The 13,589-nt window shown below is 40.3% G+C and overlaps 1 protein-coding gene across 1 annotated transcript; it reads left to right on the top strand.

The window, feature by feature from the left end:
* The first annotated feature begins 4,701 nt into the window (after positions 1-4,701).
* LOC114154237 (T-box transcription factor 1) lies at positions 4,702-13,501 on the top strand. The gene is made up of 8 exons (XM_028033155.1): positions 4,702-5,254; positions 6,398-6,743; positions 8,460-8,561; positions 8,940-9,111; positions 9,878-10,033; positions 10,671-10,738; positions 11,249-11,349; positions 12,419-13,501. The coding sequence occupies exons 1-8, from the start codon at positions 5,086-5,088 to the stop codon at positions 12,799-12,801; spliced, it is 1,497 nt and encodes a 498-aa protein (XP_027888956.1). The 5' UTR covers positions 4,702-5,085; the 3' UTR covers positions 12,802-13,501.
* The last annotated feature ends 88 nt before the right edge of the window (positions 13,502-13,589 follow it).

Genomic DNA, 13,589 nt, shown 5'->3' with positions numbered 1-13,589 from the left:
TGAGGTAAAGAAGGTTCTAAAAATACAAACCTCCATCCTCTTCCATTTTAAATAATAAAAAAAACTCCATAGATTGCTTAGCCTTTTTTTATGTGTGGGAATTTTTGTGGGCCACTGCCTGACTCTGACACAAGGGAATCATGTTTTTCACCTTAGGGCAGCTATTGTGTTCATGTCCATTGTGTTTTATGCACGTGTCCTTTTAATGATGACCCACAGAAAAAAACAAGAGAACAAGGTTGGACAGGAAAACAACATTTATATGCCAAAAAGGAAATTAGCTGCTTTTTAATTTCTTTATTTTTCAATTTTGAGTGGTTTTGGGGTTTTTTTTCTTTGCAAAGATAAAATATATTTTATTTCCTTAATAAAAAAAACATTCCTTTTATCTCTAAAACTGAAAAAGGAGAAGTAAAAAAAAAAAAAATCTGCACTTTACATGTAACCACTCCGAAATGTGGATTTCCTAGCCGCATATGTTCAGCTTTTGTTTTTGTGTCAGGACTGAAGAATCACGAAGCTGTAATTGACTTCTAGGGTCAGCGAGAAGCCACTAACGAGTGATTCAAATCTAAAAACACCTGTAATGCAAGGTTAGCTCAGGGCCGACTGCGATATTCAAATTCATTCAAATACAAGGTGCAAAAAACAACAAGCGAATAAAATTTTATTTATCATGCAAACCAACAAAGACCACAGAAAAAGTATCGAAAATCCCGAAACGTGTTCAAATTATAGAAACGAAATTAAAAATAATAACGGGCAGACGTAAACGTAAGGATAGACGTCGAAGAAGTCATTTCGGGAAAGGCATTAACTAAATAACTAGGGCGGCCGACCGTAGGATTCCTGCACCTGTTGATCTTATTCGCAACTGGAAAAATTTCACACTAGTTATAATTAATTATTATTATTATTATTACTACTAATAATAATAATGTTATATGAATACGTAAAAAATTGTGAATAAATAAGAAGCTTGTCATTTGAGCTGAATTACATTATGAAAGGCCATATAAGATACTAAAGCGCAGTGGTGTTTTGATTTCTCCTGACCACTTTAATCGCAGTGACAAAGAAATAAAATAACATTCATTTTTGGGAAATTAAATAAAACACACATATAAAGTCACGTAATGCTCATTTGGTCTTATATAATGTAAAGAAACGTCGCTGAACATTAGATTTCGCATGCATTCTACAATTAATGCGTTTTGGATGCATTAAATCGCTCCTCAAAAATAATTGAAACAGAATCAAGATGATTCAGTGAAGAAGCTCATTACATCTTAAAAATGTATTGAAGTCATTTCTTTCCCCTCCTCGTGTAATTCCCCCTGTGGAGCGTGGTACCTTGTGGAATATTTCCTTCTCTGTGTAGCTGCGCGCGTCTCTCCGCACATTCCCCGAGGCCCCGCAGGGAGACCGGACACACCGGGCCCTCTCCTGTCAACGGCCAGCTTCCTCTCCTTCTTGCACCGAGATTTAGACTAATATTTAGACAGGATAGGGTTTTATAAGTGCAGTGCGCCGCACAGCCCGAGTCACGGGGCATGAATGTGAAATAGCTGATTTTATGATTACTCGAGTAAGCTGGGGCGTGTTGCTGTAATAACTTTATCAGCGTGTCTGTGATACAGAGTGGCTCGTTAAATTTAAGCCTGGACACATGGGCATCCTTCTCTGACTCCTGAAAAACATCAGGGAGGACATGCTGTTTTATTGCAGAAGAAGAAGAGAAAGGAAAGGAAGCGCGCTCGCAGCTACGCGCAGATTCTACTCAGTCCCATCTCTGTTTACTAAAAGCAGGAAAAATGGCTGCCACCGAGGCATGAGGGTAGCTCATCTGTGCTAGTTTAATGAGGCAGGAGTTTTTGGTTTGATGGTGTGCGGTGTTACTTCAACTGAACGCGCAGGACCACACAGGCGCCCAGTTCATGAGGACCAGAAGATTAAATAAGACAGCGGGAAAACTATCACCAGACCTGGAAAATATCCTGCATTGGGAGACTTAATTATAGGCTACACGTGTTAGGGACTGTGCTTCAAAGATACACTTACAATCACACTGATTTATCTGTACAGTCATCAAGGAGAAAACATGCAGATTGGTGCGTAAAAACGCGCGCCAAATGCTATCCATATGGCTGAATATGCCTAAGCCTCGCGCTCTCTCACTCAAATTATTATTATTATTATTATTATTATTATTATTATTATTATTATCTCATGAACCAGCATGAACAAACGTGTGAACTAAATTTCTACATTTTTTTTACCTTCCATTTTCTAATCACCAACTATCAAGCAGATTCACACTTCTCTAGATTTTCGGATTTTTCATTTGTCAAGTAATGAAAAATCATTAATTATCTCCAAAATAGGTCAAGTTATTATGGTAAGCCATATTTGAAGCTGTCAACCCAAAAACATCTATTATTGTATCACTTTGTCATCCAATAGGCAAACACTGTCTGGTCTGAAATTCTGTAATCAGTGACAGTTTCTCCTCACTTTGTTTTCAGGTTACATGCTGCGATTCTTTTTCCAGATACATTTATTGTTATTTGGACATAATTTAAACGTGATAGTGCTTTACTATTATTTGCAAGAACAGTTTTAAATCACTGTTTGATTTGTTGTTGTTTGTGTTGCTTATCGAGAAGAGACCATGTTTCAAAGAAAAATAATGATTCAAATTCGATTTTAACTTTCAGAGATAATTATCCATCTGCAGTCCCTGTAGTGTAACTTATAAAAGACGTGCGACAGTCTGGATATATTTGATCTGGAAATATGTTTCGTCGACATTATGCTACTTTAACTGCTGAAAAATAAAACTCTTGCATAAATTAATTGAAATCCAATCAGTTTTTGGTCATCTTTGAGGAGAAAACAGGGGAAAATAACAGATTTGTGATTAAAGCACAAAACATTAGTAAAATAAGAATAAACGGTTTAAATACCCACTAACAAGGTGACGTAAACATTTCATCTGGTAACTACAGCTACGACTTAGCGTGTAATTGGTGATTGCCTCGGGGTTAGAAGCAAGTTTGATTTCATCATTTGCTCGAGCTAAACTGGGTAAAGCTGTATACACACCTTAATCCTTCCTCCAACACAGAACATTGATCTACAATAAGTCTCAGGCCAGATTCAACTAAAGCTTCTACTGCATATTTACATATGAATAAACTCATTACGTTTTCTCTGTCGGACACAGCGACTCTGATTACTCGATTGAAACTGTATATTCAGTTAAAGTCTGATTGAATTGTTCTCGATCTGTAATCAGAGTAAATCGGTTCATGTAATAAATTGTTGATTATTTAAAATTACGTGTGCAAGCTAAGATTCCTGATCAAAACCTTTAATACTTTTAATACTCTAAAAATGCGTTTTTATAAACACACTTATTTTATTCTAAAAAAATAAAAATCTATGCATGCTCTTCAATATTTCATAGCGGTTATTTCGGGGAACAAATGCAGATTACGGAAAACTTTGCTTCTCTGTATTTCTATGTACATTTGAGCCTCTGCGGCGCTAAATGCCTTTACCACCCTGTCCGCTGCAGAGGCGGATTCCAGCGCGGTCGCGTCCCATTTCGGTTCGCCTCTGTTTTCTGTCTGTTAGCACCTGAGTGTTTACAAAGATGGCTTCCGACTTGGCATTGATGAAGTGAAGTGAACTGGCACTGACTGAAAAAACTGACTACCATACTATATATCTATCTATCTATCTATCTATCTATCTATCTATCTATCTATCTATCTATCTATCTATCTATCTATCTATCTATCTATCTATCTATCTATCTATCTATCAGTCTATCTGATCCAAACAGCATGTGTCAGTAGTTTGTTTATGCTCTCTGCCTCCCACTGAGCAACATCCAAAACAAACAGGGCTGAAATCCTCTGTCCGCTTCATCCCATTACTGGCTTCCTGTTGACCAACAGAGTTAAAATAAATGCTATCCGCTCCCATCGCTTCAACGTCTACAAATTAAATTCACCTTAAGCGGCCGCACATGTGGCTGAGCCCCGATAGAAGCAGCAGAAGGAGGATCGGGCCAGGAGGCCTAGAGGTCAAGTCCAGCTCAGGCCTGCAGAAACTCATTCAGCATCTCAGTTTGTTTACTGACCAAAGACTGTTTTTGTTTTTCAGTAAAATGCATCAGTCGCAATACAGCAGGTTGTGCAAGGAGTAAATATTCTTGCTGAAGAGATTATTTACAATATTGTTCCTTATGATGAGTATAAAAAAAACATCCCTGAGTTTAAAAAGTGTGCACTAAGTTCTCCAAATATCTAAAAGTTGTAAGTCCTTCAAGAACGTTCAGTATCAGCAACGTCTCTTTGTCTCAATATCAAGAATCACTTAGATGTTCACAATAGAAGAGACGTATCTGCTGTTAAGGTTTCCGACTGAACTTAAACTCAACTAAGATGTTTCAGCTTCACATGTAGCCTCGGTGCATGCTGGAGGCTCTACGGAGCTCAGGTCGCTGAAACGCGCGCACGCACCTAAAGCAAGTCTTTACTGAGGAGGAGAAAGAGGCGCACGGGCGTTCAGTGACGTTGCTATTCAATTCAAATGAGTGACAAGAACTTATCGAAATAAAACATTGAGCGCAGAGTGCAGGACGCGTTTTTCCTGCAGTTGTGCAGGGGTTGGTGGGGTGGGGGTGGGGAGGCGTGGATCTGTCTCGCTCACTTTTGACATTCTCGTGGCAGCAGTGGATTCTCTTCGTAGCGCGGCTCAGGCAACAACACCCTGCCGGTGATCGGAGGAGAAGCGAGGACAGATCACTCTTTACGGATGCACCACACTTCGATCCGTTCGGGGAAACCCTTTGTACCTGGACAACTTTCAAGGGGAGCGCTTCAAGCCAAACTCTCGCACTGCGCGGCGGCCGGTGGCGGAATGTGAGAAACTTCCTTTTTGGCGCATGTTCATCTGCACCGCGCAGAGCCGCCTTCTTCTGCTTTCTGCGCGGCTGGAAGGCAGAGGAAGAGGTGGTGGTGAAGTAGAAAGAGGAGGAGGCGGGTCGGCTTATAACGACTCGGTCAGTTGTCTATGGACGACATTGGTCCCCTCTCTCCAAAGGCGAATGCTTTCAGTATTGCCTCTCTGATTTCGGCTGCAGAGCAAGCAGGAAACACGGCGTTTGACAAACAAGGCGCCGGTCTGGACAGCCGGAGTTACTGTAAAATGCACTACAGCACTGTCACCCGGGAAATGGAAGGTAAATCTGTGTAGATAACGCAAAAATATATATACAAAATAATAATAAAAGAAAACACTTGGATGCATGGAAGGGGATGATTAAAGAGAGGGCGGAAACTGCTGCAGTTGATCACCGTTGCACTGATTTCAGCAGGGAGGAAAGTGCAGACAAAAGCTTCCAAATCCCCGCAGCGTTCAGAGTCAGCACTAATTCGCGAAGATCACGTCGAGGAAGAAGCCAATAGGAGGAGGGTTTACAGGGGCACCCCGTGCGTAATGGTAAAAACAGACCATAATAATCACCAGCCTCCTTGGGGGGGCGAGTGCAAATCCATCCCACTCGTGTATTTGTCCATAAACTGGGAGCGCGACAAGTCACCGGCAGCCTGTTTGTTTGTTCATGCAAATCAGTGTTTACCTCGCACTCCTCTCTGCAGGCCAGATCATCTTTTGTTTGTTAACGGGGGGCAAATGTGGGCGATACCCTTATCCAAAAAGTTCAATGGGTGCCGGAAAGGCCATTAAAGAAAAAAGAAGAAGGGGCGCACTTCGGTGTCAATCAGTCTCGTCCCAGGGCGAGGAAAAGGCACATTACCTGCAGTTCCTTATCTAAATAGAAATAAGAACCGGTTTTTATCGCGAAGGGGAGGCCCTCTGCGTCAGATAAGAGAGGAGACTGCGCTGCGGTGTTAACACACAGCGCACAACGTCAGAGCGCAATCGATCTGAAGGGGGGCAAAAAAAAGCAGCTCACACGGACTCGAAGCAGCGCGTATCTGAGAGCAGTTCAGCGACTCGCCGTGGGTTCTCTCTCATTTTTTTTCCTACTTTTTGGAAACCTTTCGTCACTTTGGGGAATTCTGCTGGTTTAGATCAGGAAGTTTTTAGTCAGGCTGAGCTCGCATTGGACGCAACTCCGAGGACTAAATGATCCGTTTTTGAGCAGAAAGGGCTGTTTTTAAGCCTCCCACCTTTCATCGGAGAATTATTCGACCCTGCTTCTGTTTTTTCTTCTCTTTTTTTTTCTTTTTACCGTTTGTGTTTTAGTCGACTTTTAAAGAGTAAAAAAAAAAAAAAAAAAAAAAAAAGCAGTTTTCTGGGATGATTTCAGCCATATCCAGCCCGTGGCTGACGCAGCTGTCCCATTTTTGCGATGTTGCAGCCTTCACGACGAGCAGCCTGAGCAGCCTCAACACGCCGGGGGGCTACCACCTCTCCCCGTCCCCCGGGGACCCGTACAGCCAACATGAGTCCCACTTCGAGCCCTGCCCGGCCGCCCAGCACAACTACAACTACCCGGGCTCCAACCCGGGCCAGAGCCAGGGCCCGGCGAGCGACGGCGGGACTCCTAACTGCTCGTCGTCGTCCTCCAGCTCCACGCCGAACAGCAAGAGCATCGTGAAGAAAAACCCCAAGGTGGCCAACATTAGCGTCCAGCTGGAGATGAAGGCTTTGTGGGACGAGTTTAACCAGCTGGGCACGGAGATGATCGTTACCAAGGCTGGCAGGTGAGACTAAAGCTCCGACCAGAGAGAGAAAGAGGATCGGACATGTTCTACTGTAACAAGTCACCACAATAGTGCATGAACATCACGCGCCAGAGACGACACGAAAATTATTGTTACAACTATTATTATTAATAATAATTAAAAAAAAGAAAAAATCTAACAAGGAAATCATAACCACCATTCGTCACCACCGAATACGAGTTGAGGTCTAATTATTTTTATTAGGCTTTCATATGCATTATACATTAGATACATATATTTTTATAATTCCCTACTGTTTCTTTAAAAAGCACATATGCAATTCCGCGACTGTGTAACCGAAGTTTCTCCCAGAATTAGACAGCTTTAATAAAACATTCCCCCTTTAGTTTATTTGAATTATAAAGGAACACATTTCCAGGCTTTCGTTTGGTGTAGAATATGTCTGCAATAAATACCTGATACTGCTGTTTTAAAATAAGAAGATTGTCTCCGCTGCATTTCGTCATCGTGAGCATCAATTTCACGCCATTATGTTGAATATTGTTGCTTTAACGCGCCTCAAAGTGAAAATACGACGTTGCTTCGTTATTTATTGTATCTCGTTGCTTTTTAGTTTTAAACTCTTCCTCCGTAAAAAACAAAAAAAAGGGGGCTAAATTATAACAAAAAATAATTTGATGGTATTCTATTGGTAAATTCGGCCCATTAAAAAAAAAAAATAAATAATCTGAAATATGAAACATAACACTGAGTCGACTATAGGAAACACACTTTTATTATTACTATTGTCAGAATGCAGAGGTAATAATAAGGGGAAAGCAGCCTGCAGCCTGAATGGGAGGCTTGAGTTTCTTCTCTCCGTGCTGTCTGACAGGAGAAAGGAGATCTGCTGCAGAGCACTTTAAAAGCTCCTTCAGCCTCACCTAGCCACAACACTGACGTTAATTGAGCGTTGATTTTGGGATCCCTTTCACTGACTCGACTGGTGGATTACTCAACTTTCCTCTCGGATTCTTGAGCAACTTTTAGGGTGAAAACAAGCTTTATGTGGTAGAAAGAGGCTCGGCAAGAAAAAAAAGAAAAAAAAAAAAAACTATAATCCTGCAGAATCGCAGCACACCTCCCGAAAGATATAACACAAATGTATTTGTTTCAGGACGCGAGGATGATATTGTGCATTAGACGAATGTTTTATTAATATCCAACTGTTCCCTCTTTGTGCAAACAAAAAGTTCCGATTCAGAATCGACTGAGTAACTACCCAGATTAGCACCCGGATGCGGGTGTGTATTTACATTTGCTCTAGCATGAAAATATCTGGGATTTGTCAAAAGGCAGCATAAGAAGTAGAAATATACTAAGGGGCAGAAAAAAGTCTAAGTGCAGCAGAAAACACATCATATACGTGGCAGCATTTGGAGGGACTTTGTCCAGTTACGCATGACGTGGTTGCAGGATTTTTAATAATCACAGTTATGTTTTCCTGCCTGCAGTTTCAGGCTAAATGGGGCCCTGAGCTCAACGTATCCCAGCAAAATGCCTGCTGGCATTTATACTTATGCAAATATGCACTTTTTTCCCCTCCACAAAAGTCGATGCAATTTAGTCAACGACTAAAGCGCGCTAATAATCGGCCTGTAGGGAAACGGGGCCTTACGTCATATATAGTGAAGGAAATACAAGTTGAAGATAAAGAATTAAACAGTGAATCTGTGGTTTTCTCTTCCCTCTCAGGAGAATGTTTCCAACTTTCCAAGTAAAAATCTTCGGGATGGATCCCATGGCAGACTATATGCTGCTGATGGACTTCCTGCCTGTAGACGACAAGCGATACAGGTAACGTCTTCCTCTTTCTTTCCGCTATTTTCTCTCTGCGAGTGTTTATTTTTGTTTTAGGGCGCGCATTAAATTTAATCAGATAGAGAAACAATTGATGCAAAGATAAAAGGCAGAAAGGCGAACATTTACAGGCAACAAAGTTGGACTAAAACACGCACACACACAAAAAAGCTTCCATAATTAATGAGCTTAAATTCACCGTATTTTGGGGATTACATAAATCACATAAATGTTTTGTCCACACAGTTTCATTTGACTAAACTTTCATTTCCGATTTTCTTCGCCTTAACTGAGTGATATTTTTGCACACATAAAGTTGCATAAAGCTATTAATATACTTTTTTTTTTTTTTTTTTTTTTTAATTACCCTTCCAGGTATGCTTTCCACAGCTCGTCGTGGCTGGTGGCGGGTAAAGCTGATCCTGCCACACCGGGGAGGGTGCATTACCATCCGGACTCTCCAGCCAAGGGCGCTCAGTGGATGAAGCAGATCGTCTCCTTCGATAAGCTCAAGCTAACAAACAACCTGTTGGACGACAACGGACATGTAAGTACAGCCGGGCGAGGAAACCGAGCTGCGCCGAGGAACAAACCGGTGCTGTTTGTTCCGCGTCACGGTGATCGAGATAAAGCCAAATGTTTCAGCAAAAAAGCAATTAAACTCATCTTCGCGGAGTTTAAAAAAATAAGGAACATAATTTAGCACAACATGGATAGTATTTGTGGTATCATAAACTGAAAATATACCATCAGAGAGTTATTGAATATTGTTTTCGATGAATTAACAGGATATTTTGTATAATGGTGATTTATTCGTTGAAATGGCATTGCGGGTCATTTTGCATCCTAAAAGTAATTTCACTACTCTTGACGCCTCTTAGTAATGAAATAATGGACTAAATAGAATGGATATGGACATGCAGGTCCGTGCGTTCAGCATACATAATATTTTCTTCATGGACGATAACTTATTGTTCATTTAGGTATATTCAACAGTTTATTAGCTGACCTGTGTACGGTGCAGACAAAATTGGATTTTCTTTCAAAGAGTGATTGTAAACTTAATAGCGTTTTTTATTATTTATTTATTTATTTATTTTTATTTTTTGTAAACTATTTCTAATAATCCCATGTTTGGTTAAATATGTATTTAATGTATTTTTACTGATTTTTTTTTTTTTTTCTTTTGTTTATTCATACATTCTGGTCACAGCAGTTTGTTAGTTTTTACTGCCGTCATTTAAAGAGCATTTAAAAGTCTTTGTAATATAAACCAAACTTGGTCTCCTTCTAACTTTGATGTTATTTTCCAGATCATCCTGAACTCCATGCACCGCTACCAGCCCAGGTTCCATGTGGTTTACGTGGATCCCCGCAAGGACAGTGAGAAATACGCAGAGGAAAATTATAAGACGTTTGTTTTTGAAGAGACTCGCTTCACGGCGGTCACAGCGTACCAGAACCACCGGGTAAGAGGCGTTTACCGCCCCGCGTAAAGTCTGCGGTGTAGTCAGCGCGCGGCATTGCGTTTACGCATTAAGTGCGTATTTACCGCGCTGGTACATTTAAAACAAATAGTTCCAAATTTACGTTTATGCCTTTTTTTTTTTTTTTTTTTAATGAATAAATAATCGATACCAGAAACCATTCGCGTTTTTTGGAGCGTGTTTGGTTCAGAACAATTAGTGCCATCTTCTTTTACGTCAGCCGTCCTCTCCGGATGTTTAGAGTCATACGTCAGTGTGTTTATTAGTTTTCTGGAAAAACAAATCAGCTTTTTTTCTTATCAATATTCAGTCAGAGTTCACCAATAAAAAAAAATAGGGATTACTTAATTTCAGTTAAAATTTTATGGATTTTCAGAAATGAGCAGCAAACTTGTTTTGTTTGTAATAAAAGCAAAAGCCGAGAGTTGGAAACGTTTCTGCAACAATTTATGACACTTTTATTAAAATGACAAGCCAATAATACAAAAAATCGTTTTAAAAATAGTAGCATTATTAATAAATATAATAGTATTTTAATAATTTTTCAAATCACTTTCTAAATCGAGAAGATGGAGTGTTAAGCACTGAGATTATTTTGGTGTTTTCTGTTGCTTTGCAGATCACACAGCTGAAGATCGCCAGTAATCCGTTTGCAAAGGGCTTCAGGGACTGTGACCCAGAGGACTGGTGAGCTTTATTATACTCAAACATTACACAGTCATGGTCATGTTTTCACAAGTCATAAAAACTGAATAAATATATATGTTTTGTTTTGGTTATGTACAGAGGTGCTACATGGGTGGATTTTATTTTAGAAACTGATGAATTGCAGAAATCACAGGATATTGTTTGAAAGTCAGTCAACTGTGTTTGTCTGTTGCTGAATTTGCTCTACTCCCAGTGTGTCAGATGAATGAAATAAGGACTTTTTCAAAATATTTATTATTAAGTCATGTTTTTATTTTTAGAACACATGAATCAAAATCAGTAGTGTTTTGGATTATTTCTCTATTTTTGGATTACTTTATTCTTGTCCTTCTACATGACATTCACTTTCTATTCCTCCACTGTAAAATGATCCTCACACACATCAGTCCAGAATATTAAAATGAGTTGTCATCCCCTTAACATCGAAAGAAACTGTGCCCTTGACAATCCTTAAGTGACTTTGAAACCGACTCCAATCTCCCGCTGCAGGCCCAGGAATCACAGGCCAGGCTCCCTGCCAATAATGAGTGCCTTCGCCAGAACAAGAAACCCAATGTCATCTCCCCCTCAGCAGAACGGCACTGAAAAAGGTCTGCAGCTCGCGCTTTGTTTCACTTCAAGCTTCTTGCCAGCGATCGAATATCCAGCAGAGGCTGGCTGAGCTCTTCTGTGTTTGTGGTGCTGTATTTCTGTCAGCTGTTGGGCTTTTTTTTCTTTACGTCTTTCCCTCGACTGAAGTGCAGTAGTGCATTTGCTGTATCAGCCCATTGTTGGTTTTAAATTAAACATTAAAAATCAGTCAGCCTATGTCATGCGCTGGCAACATAATAAAGGTTATGTTGCATAACCGACCACAGATTCAGAGAACGCTACAAAGACTGGAAGGAAAATTAGATTTTTTTTAATATATATAATCTGAAGTAATGAGTGATGTACTCATGAGCTTAGAATAAACTTCAAATGTTTTTAGAATCCAAGAGTTTTATTGTAGCTGCCACAATTATCTTTGTTTTTGTTTTTAATTCTGTGTTTATGGTTATTTTTGGAATTTATTCCAGAGATAAACCAAAAAAAAATTCTGTGATTTTATTTGTATCATTAGTATTATTCTCTATATTTTTAATCCAATTTGCAATTATTTTTTGGTCCATACTTTCATCTAGACATAGAAAGGGTTTTCACTATACTGCTAATTTTGTAGAAATAAGAACAGGCTTTTAAAATATCTCTAAAGAAACTTATTGTTAAGGCGTTTGCAATAAATTAATTGCATGATTAATTAAAACAAGCTCAATAATTTCCATTTGCATGCTTATTTTTCTCTTTTCTCTCGTTCTACCAAAGACTGGATGACAAACGTCTTCAGTCTGGTGGTTTGGTCTCAACTAGCCTCTTTTTTGAAGGACAATTTTGTTTATTTAAACTTCAGCATCCATTTTATCTGTTGGTTTTGGTGGTTTTGTTTATTTATTTTGAACATGTAAAATCCCCTCTAGTTCCAATGTTAAACATTTGTTAGAAATGAAAGTTTATTGATATTTACTTGCATTATTAAACCGTTACCATTCTATTACTTGGAAGTGATCTCAAAATAACAATATTCCTGGCATTTCAGTCTGTTTTTTTTTCTAACTTCTTCATTTTTCTGAACCCTCACAGAAGATGCCAGACGGGAATATGAAGGAGACCCCAGCGGCACCCCAATTCATGCCGACCCGGCCCACCAGCTGATGTCACGTGTCCTCAGCCCGGCTCTGCCCGTCCCAGGCGGCCTGCACGCCGTGCCGCTGACGAGCGGCCGACCGAGCCCTCCCCACGACCTCCGGCCCGATCCCCACCCACTGCCCCCGGACACCCTGCACCATCACCCCTACAAGTACCCCACCGCTTACGAACACTACCTCGGAGCTAAGACCAGGCCTTCGCCTTACCCTTTACCGAGCATCAGGGGACACACGTACCATCACCACATGAATCCCGCCACAACTAACATGTACTCGGCAACCAGCGGCCCGTCTAACTACGACTACGGACCCAGATAATGACTGCTGTCCGTCAAGGATAATGACGCAAAGCACTGTGGGAAAACTAGGTGGACAGGAACAGCAACACGGCTCATTCAGGCGATGGTTTCTGCAACACGTGGGGTTTAATCAGAGGCTGAGACTCCCCTCTGCTGGATAAATCCTGTCATATTTATTTAAAGGAAATGCATCTAAGCATGGACGCCTGTTCTAAGCCCTCAAATGGGTCAACTTTGACCTTTGAACCTGAATGGAAAGAGCTCCTGCTCGAGCAGCACAAGACGTTAAGCCATCAGGCAGTGAGGAGGAAAAGGAGGACCCCGTTCTTTAAGATGGACAAGACTTTTGATTACAGACTGGGATTGATTTATTTTTTTCTCTTTTTGATGCACTTTTTGATTTGCTTTGTTTTTATTGCTTTAAAAAAAAAAAGCCATACGTTATATAGCGCCCACGAACCGTCTAGGTTAGTAGACGAGATGTTTGCATGTTGAGCTCATCGGAGAGGATGTCAAAAATACACCGAAATTGATTTTTTTTGCTTAAAAGGAGAAAATTTGCTTTTTTAAAAAAAATTTATAAACACCTCGAGCCGCTCTGAGTAGCTTGTACCATGGCACTGACGTGCAGCAATTCTCAGTAAATAAAAACAAAGCAGGAAGAGCTCTTCTGTATCTGTAAAATAAACATTAAATTCTTGTAATTCATCCAAACGAAAGGGTCTCTGTGCTGATCTTCCATTTGAAGTGCTCCCTGCACAAAAAAGCGGGGAATGGTTTAAAGGGAAAAAAACAGGCTTGCCTCTC

Source organism: Xiphophorus couchianus, chromosome 12 (genome assembly GCF_001444195.1).
Source record: "Xiphophorus couchianus chromosome 12, X_couchianus-1.0, whole genome shotgun sequence".
NCBI lineage: Eukaryota > Metazoa > Chordata > Actinopteri > Cyprinodontiformes > Poeciliidae > Xiphophorus > Xiphophorus couchianus.
The sequence above is the reverse complement of the archived record's forward strand: the minus strand, read 5'-3'. Positions and strand labels throughout refer to the sequence as shown.

Bases quoted from the DNA above. Each gene is read 5' to 3' on its own strand.
- LOC114154237 (XM_028033155.1), top strand. From the start codon at position 5,086: ATGGACGACATTGGTCCCCTCTCTCCAAAGGCGAATGCTTTCAGTATT. The intron at 10,034-10,670 runs GTAAGAGGCGTT...GTTGCTTTGCAG, and splicing joins CAGCGTACCAGAACCACCGG to ATCACACAGCTGAAGATCGC. The intron at 11,350-12,418 runs GTCTGCAGCTCG...GAACCCTCACAG, and splicing joins GCAGAACGGCACTGAAAAAG to AAGATGCCAGACGGGAATAT.